Raw genomic sequence first — 6,689 nt, 5'->3', positions numbered from 1 at the left:
CTGCAGCCCCTCGGCGGCTGTCACCGTCAGCACAACAGGCACGGGTGCCGCTGGGTCTGGCTCTGAAGGATCTGGTGGAGGCTCAGCCGAGTGAGCTGAGGGAAGCACCTGTTGTGGACGGAGGCAGGGGGAAGAAAAGAGGGGGACCCGTGTAAAAGGGGGTCTGGGCTTGCCCATGGGTACCAGGAAGCGTGCTCAGAGTAGCATTCGGAGAGGAGAAAAGGACCCAATGAAGGTGGAGCTATTGGAGGTGGGTCCACAGCAGTGGCCAAGTGGACAGATTGGAGGCGGGGCAGCCATACCTGCACCAGCAGCTGGAGGCTGGAACTCCGAGGAGGGCTACCTTGGTCATGAGCACTCAGCGTCAGCACATAGTGGGGCCGCTCTGCTCGAATCAGGGGTGCTGCAGTGAGCAGCTCCCCTGAGTGAGGGTGCAGAGAGAAGAGCTCTGAGCCAGGACCTGGGGATAGGCAGTGGAAAGGTGAGGGCCTGGGTCCCAGAGCTGGGCAGGTCATGAGGGTGAGTCACTTCCATCAACTCCCGTCTCTCCACCCCCGTACCAGTCAGCGTGTACAGGATGGTCCCATTCTCCCCTTCATCTGGATCCTTGGCCTGCAGAGTCGTCACCAGTGTCCCTGGAGGCACTCGATCTGGGACCTGTGGGGACACACAACTCGCCTACAGTTGTCTCTTTCCTGTTCTTGAGACAACCCAGGATGGAGTTCCCCTCACCTGTGTGCAGACAGAGCCCCTTTTTTGCTCTCACATCTGTTTCAAAAGGCATCTCTCTTACCTATACCTACAGCTTTATGGGGCGATGCCCATCCCCTCTCACTTCTTCAGGATAGGGTCCTTCCCCCGTCACATACATACCTGTATGGGGAGGCCCCCACCAGCAGCCCCTGAAGCCTGCAGGAAGGTGGGACTGTTGTCGTTGAGGTCGAGCACGGCGATGTGCACGGTGCCTGTGGCACTGCGAGGTGGGCTGCCCCCATCCTGCACCCGCACCAGGAGCTGGTAGCTGCTCTGCCGCTCTCGGTCCAGGGTTTGGAGGGTGGTCACTTCTCCTGGGAGTGCAGAAGAGGGGTCATGTATGGAATAGCTAGGGATGCAGAGCCAGAGGCCTGTAACTGAGAAGCTGGGGGTTGGGGAGTGTGGGAGGGGAACCGGGGTGAAACTCCAAGTTTAGTGCTGGTCTTCATGACCAGGCTCTCTGGGGATCCTGTCTGATGGTTCACCAATCTGAGGATGAGGCCATGGGGTCTCAGAATTTGGGTGCCAGTACTCACCAGTCTGGGGGTGGATGCGGAAGGCCTTGCTGTCTTCTGACATCTGTCGCAGGCTGTAGGTCAGGCGTCCATTGGGTCCCGAGTCTCGGTCGCTGGCATAGACCCGGCCCACGCTGCTCCCTGGGGGCTGGTTCTCTGCCACAGCCAGGAAGGTGGGTTCCTCAGACAAGCGGGGGCTGTGGTCGTTCTGATTGAGGATGCTGACCCTGACAGTGGCCGTGCCTGTCTGCTGCCCCGACTCAGCTTTGGACCCAGACACTGCCATTACCTTTAGTGTGTACAACTCCTGGGACTCACGGTCCAGTGCTGCCCGCACCCATAGCCACCCGCTCTGTGGCTCTAGGCCGAAAGGGCTGCTTGGCCCATCTCCTGCAAGGTGGTAGGTGACAGAGCCCCCATCAGGTGCTCGAGCCTTCACTTGCAGAATCTGAGTTCCAGGGGTGGTGCCCGAGGGCAGGTCCACACGGTAGGTAGGGCTGTCGAAGTGGGGAGCCAGCCCCCGGGTGACCAAGTCCTGTATCACCACCCGCAGTCGAAAGTGGCTGGTGCGGGGTGGGGAGCCTCCATCCCGGGCTTCCAGGTCTAGTTCATACGCTGGCCCCCCTGGGGCCCCCAGAGGTCCTATAAGTCGTACGTGGCCTGTGGTGGGGTCCACGGTGAAGACCCCGCCACCTCCATCAAGAAGGTTAAAGGTGACTCGACTGTTAACGCCGGAGTCTGGGTCCAGGGCACGCAGTGTATAGATGAGGGTCCCTGGGGCCGTGCTTGGTGGCAGCAATACCGTGTCTTCAGGTGCAGGGAAAGCAGGGGAATTGTCATTCACATCATCCAGCAGCACACGCACCCTAGCTACAGCGAAAGCTGGAGGGACTCCACTGCTTGCCCGCACCTCCAGCTCCAGCACTGGCCCCAGCAGCTCCCGATCCAGAGGGCGAAGTGTCTGTAACAGCCCCGAGGCCCCATCTAGGGAGAAGAGTCCTCGGGGATCCCCACCTGATAGGGCGAGTGTCACTGGCCCCAAGCGACCTAGGGAGGAGAGAGTGGTCAGAAAAGAGATGGAGGGGCATCTATTGAGTTGGGACCAGACTCTGATCCCAAGAGGGGTTACATAATGCTCACTCCTGTGCCCTTCAAAGGAATAGGGGGCGGGGCAGGTGTTGGCAGAGAAACTGGATGGCACTAGGGTGATTTTCACGTGGCCGAGGATGAAGCAGAGCACCTGCACATGCCTAAAAGGTGTTGGGAATTGGAACCAGAGTGTTTTACATTGGGGCTACCTGGGGTACCCTGATATAGAGACAGAGGGCTATATTGGGGAGTCTGGGTATGGTGCTAAGTGGATATAATGATAAATGATACCTGGTGGGTTGTGTGCCTGGACTATGCCCACACTGGTGCCTGGTGCCACATCCTCTGGCACAGAAAAGACATACTGTAGTTGTTCAAATATGGGTGGTATGGGGGTTCCAGGCACAATGCTGATGTTGACTCGGGCACTGAGCTCTGCCTTCAGGCCACCTCCATCCTGAGCCCCAATCTCCAGCTGCACCACAGAGTTGACCTGCCTGGCCAAGGGCCAGGCTACTGTCAACAGCCCTGGGAAGAGGGATAGAACAGAGATGTATAAGGAAACAACAGAGTTGAAAGGGGGGCAGTGCTTCATTTAGGCAGGCGGGAAAGGGGTGTGGGATAAACCCTGGGTATAGAAGGATCCTCACCTGAGTGCTCATCCAAAGCAAAGAGTGGGGGGCTATTGCCAGCCAGGATGTGGTAGGAGAGTCGCCCATGGGGCCCCTGGTCGGGGTCATGAGCACGCACCCTCAGCACGGCTGTGCCTGGTGGACTCTGGGCACTCAGACTGGCGGCATACTCCCGTGGATAGAACTGAGGTGGGTTATCATTCTCGTCTGACACAAACACCTTCACATACACTATGGACTTGAGGCCTCCCTGGTGAGATATGTAGCCATAAGTCAGGTGGGTTTTATCTGGCCCTGGTGAATGCTCTATCCCAATGTCCCAACCTGCCCACGGTCTGCCCACTCACCCCATCCACAGCCGTCACTGTGAAGTCGAAGCTTGAGGGTCCCTGGTCACGGTCCAGGGTCTGAGTCGTGCACACATCACCACTGTGGGCATCAATGCGGAAAGGGGGAGACCCCGAGGCCCCAAGTCCGGCACCCAAGGAATAGGAGAGGAGGCCAAATGGGCCACTGTCTGCATCTGTGGCTGTCACCTGCGGGAGAGGCAGGGGTGAGTGTTGCCACATCTTTTTGGCCAGAAGAGCCAGAGCTACATGGCAATTAGGAAGAGCAGGCCCTGGGCCACCTGGGGCTCAGAGTCGCTAGATGGTGGACACACAGAGGGAATTAGTAGGACATAAATAAAAATGCATTGCCTGTGTGAGGTTCCTATGAGCCTCTTGTCACAATATTTTTGTCAACTTGTCAATACATAACCTTGTTTTATGTGTGTTTCTGTTTAAAGACACCTAACTTAATATATATTACTAGAGGCCTGGTGCATGAATTCATGCACAGGTGGGGTCCAGCCAGCCTGCCCCATTGGGGGCTGATCGGGCTGGGCCAGCAAGAGCTGGGGGAGAGGAAGGAGGGAAGGGGACGCAGGAGGTTGGCCGGGTGCAGTGGGCGTCATAGTGACCGGTCATTCAAGTATGAAAGTCATTCCAACGTTCCAGTTGTGGGCTTTTTGTGTGTGTGTGTGTGTGTGTGTGTGTGTATAGATATATAGATATATAGATATATAGATATATATTAGAGGCCCAGTGCACAAAATTCGTGTGGGGGGATCCCCTCAGATCATCCCTCACTAACACCCCCCCCCCCTGCTGGCCTTGTCGCCCCACGCAGCCTGCTGTTTGGTCATCCATCCAATTGTTTCAGTGGTGACAGCCCCTGGCTTTTTATATATTAGGATAGATTGATTTATTAACATTGAACACATGGCCAATGGTGCTATAACTCTTATCTGAACGAAGCTAATCTGAACACACATACTGTTTTCTCCATAAAGCACATCACAGCCTTCTTGTGCTTAGGAACACTAGACAGCACTTTAGCACCACACCCGGGGACCACTATATATTAGAGGCCCAGTGCACAAAATTCGTGCGGGGGGATCCCCTCAGCTCAGCCTGCACCTTCTCCAATCCAGGACTCCTCAGGGGATGTCTGACTGCCTGTTTAGGCCTGATCCCGGGGATTGGGCTTAAACCGGCAGTCAGACATCCCTCTCACAATCCGGGACTGCTGGCTCCTAACTGCTCACCTGCCTGCCTGCCTGATCACCTCTAACTGCCCCGCCTGCCAGTCTGATCACCCATAACTGCCTCTGCCTGCCGGCCTGATCGCCTCCAACTGCCCCCCTGCCGGCCTGGTCGCCCCACGCAGCCTGCTGTTCAGTCATTTGGTCATCTCTCACTAACCCCCCTGCTGGCCTTGTCGCCCCACGCAGCCTGCTGTTTGGTCATCCATCCAATTGTTTCAGTGGTGACAGCCCCTGGCTTTTTATATATTAGGATAGATTGATTTATTAACATTGAACACATGGCCAATGGTGCTATAACTCTTATCTGAACGAAGCTAATCTGAACACACATACTGTTTTCTCCATAAAGCACATCACAGCCTTCTTGTGCTTAGGAACACTAGACAGCACTTTAGCACCACACCCGGGGACCACTTTAAACAGCAAAATCACCAACAAAAAGCACAAAAATGCAAAAAAAACCTGGCACTAAACAGACTGCATAAAGGACTCTTGCTTACAGTATAAGAGCTGAAACGTGAAGGCAGAGTCTGGCCATGTTCAGCCTCAGCTGAAAATGTGTGCGTTAGGTAACTTGAATTTTTCATCACTCTGCCCATGTCCGTGAATGACTGCAAAAGTTCCATGAGTACTGATTTTAGGGTCACACCTAAATTTTAGAGAGTCAGCAAACTGACAGATAGACTAGTAGAATCTGCAGAGAATTAGGACCAATTTCACTTATGAAGAAGAGTGCTAAAGGGCTCTCACCGCAAATTCTTGGTGGATCACAGGTAGTGAATAACATCACCAAGTCTCATCATGACTCCAAGCAGAGAACTGGCTGACTGATAAAATTATAGAGGCTGACGTCGTAGGGTTACTCTTTACTGAGTTTGGTCATTACAGAATGAGATCTGACTGATACTGGGATTTGATCACTGAAGTGATCAGGTCTGCTCTATGGATTTATGGATGTGGCTCATGCAACGTTAGCTTCCCTTTCACCTCTCAAGCAAACTTCATTGGAAGTGGGAGAGGGAGAATTGCAGGTCTATATTATATTGCAAGTCCAATATTGAAGTCTTTCAGATGTAGGGGCTCTCCAAAACTAAGAAATAGGGAAAGTCTTTCCTGGTTAATTCTCAGTAATCTCCCAGACTGGGTCAGAAAACGTTGAACGATTGGACACCAATGTCAGGAGCCTCTGAACATTTCAGAGCTGGATCAGCAGGAGACACTATTATAGGAGCTCCGAAGGCCAGGATAGGGCCAGGCATATCCTAGATCCTCTATGTGTATTTGTTCATTGAGTAAACGGACATTCTGATTGCCCTGCCTCACAACAAAAACTTCTTTCAAACTGACTTTTATATCATGGGTGCACATTAGGGCCTCAATAGTGGACTAGCTGGTGCCGACTGCGGTAGCCTGTGACAAAGTGCTCTTTGTGGATATAAGCGCCTCAGGGTCATGATATGCTGTAAAAGGAAGCTGGAGAGTTCCCCTTTCTGAGCCAGAAAATGTTGCTCAGGGAGAAGGCTGGCCAAGGACTTCTAATGGTTGCCTGGGACCTTGACAGAAATGATTTGTGCCATTGTTTACTCTCCTGAGAGACACTGAGACCCTGCCATGGCTGGACCCTGGAAACAGCTCCCACTCCAACTCTTTACAGTGGCCGTGGGCCCGATATCCCAGGAGACAAACTTCCCCTGCATCAAGCCTGCAGGCTGCAGCACAGCTGCGGCACCATCTCCAGAAGCTGTTAAAGACCTTTGCCCTCTGACTCACTGCAGGAAGAAAGCAATAAATAGTGGTCGGGGGAAGTTGTCAGGAACTGACCCCAGAAGGTGCAGCGGCCATTGACTGGAAATGACCAAGGCAGAAGCGAATTTCCCAGACTCTGCAGCCCCTGCTCAGAGGCTCCACTGCAAATGCACAATCTCCATTTCAGCAGACTCTCCACCCTGCTACACAGCAAGCTCTCCCCAAAGCTGTAACTCTTATCCCCACCCCACCCAAACCTCTCATCAAATGCACTATTTCAAGGAGAAAATAAAGACCCTTATCTGTGAACTCTCTAAATCTCCTAACAGACCACAAACTTACTGCACCAGCCCATCCTGACCTCCT

At 53.7% G+C, this 6,689-nt stretch overlaps 1 protein-coding gene across 1 annotated transcript in view; it reads right to left on the bottom strand.

The window, feature by feature from the left end:
- The window catches only part of DCHS1 (dachsous cadherin-related 1), a 20,708-nt gene that overhangs the window by 9,581 nt on the left and 4,438 nt on the right, over window positions 1–6,689 (bottom strand). The window contains exons 2-9 of the mRNA XM_006770072.2: window positions 3,337–3,525; window positions 3,008–3,239; window positions 2,649–2,885; window positions 1,290–2,315; window positions 874–1,067; window positions 561–657; window positions 303–460; window positions 5–108 (exon numbers count right to left, since the gene is read on the bottom strand). Of these exons, the coding sequence (XP_006770135.1) occupies window positions 5–108; window positions 303–460; window positions 561–657; window positions 874–1,067; window positions 1,290–2,315; window positions 2,649–2,885; window positions 3,008–3,239; window positions 3,337–3,525 (2,237 nt within the window). The remainder of the gene's footprint in view (window positions 1–4; window positions 109–302; window positions 461–560; window positions 658–873; window positions 1,068–1,289; window positions 2,316–2,648; window positions 2,886–3,007; window positions 3,240–3,336; window positions 3,526–6,689) is intronic.

The sequence above is a fragment of the Myotis davidii genome, unplaced genomic scaffold (genome assembly GCF_000327345.1).
Source record: "Myotis davidii unplaced genomic scaffold, ASM32734v1 scaffold484, whole genome shotgun sequence".
Lineage (NCBI taxonomy): Eukaryota > Metazoa > Chordata > Mammalia > Chiroptera > Vespertilionidae > Myotis > Myotis davidii.
Note: the sequence above shows the minus strand (reverse complement) of the source record. Positions and strands in the feature narration are given on the sequence as shown.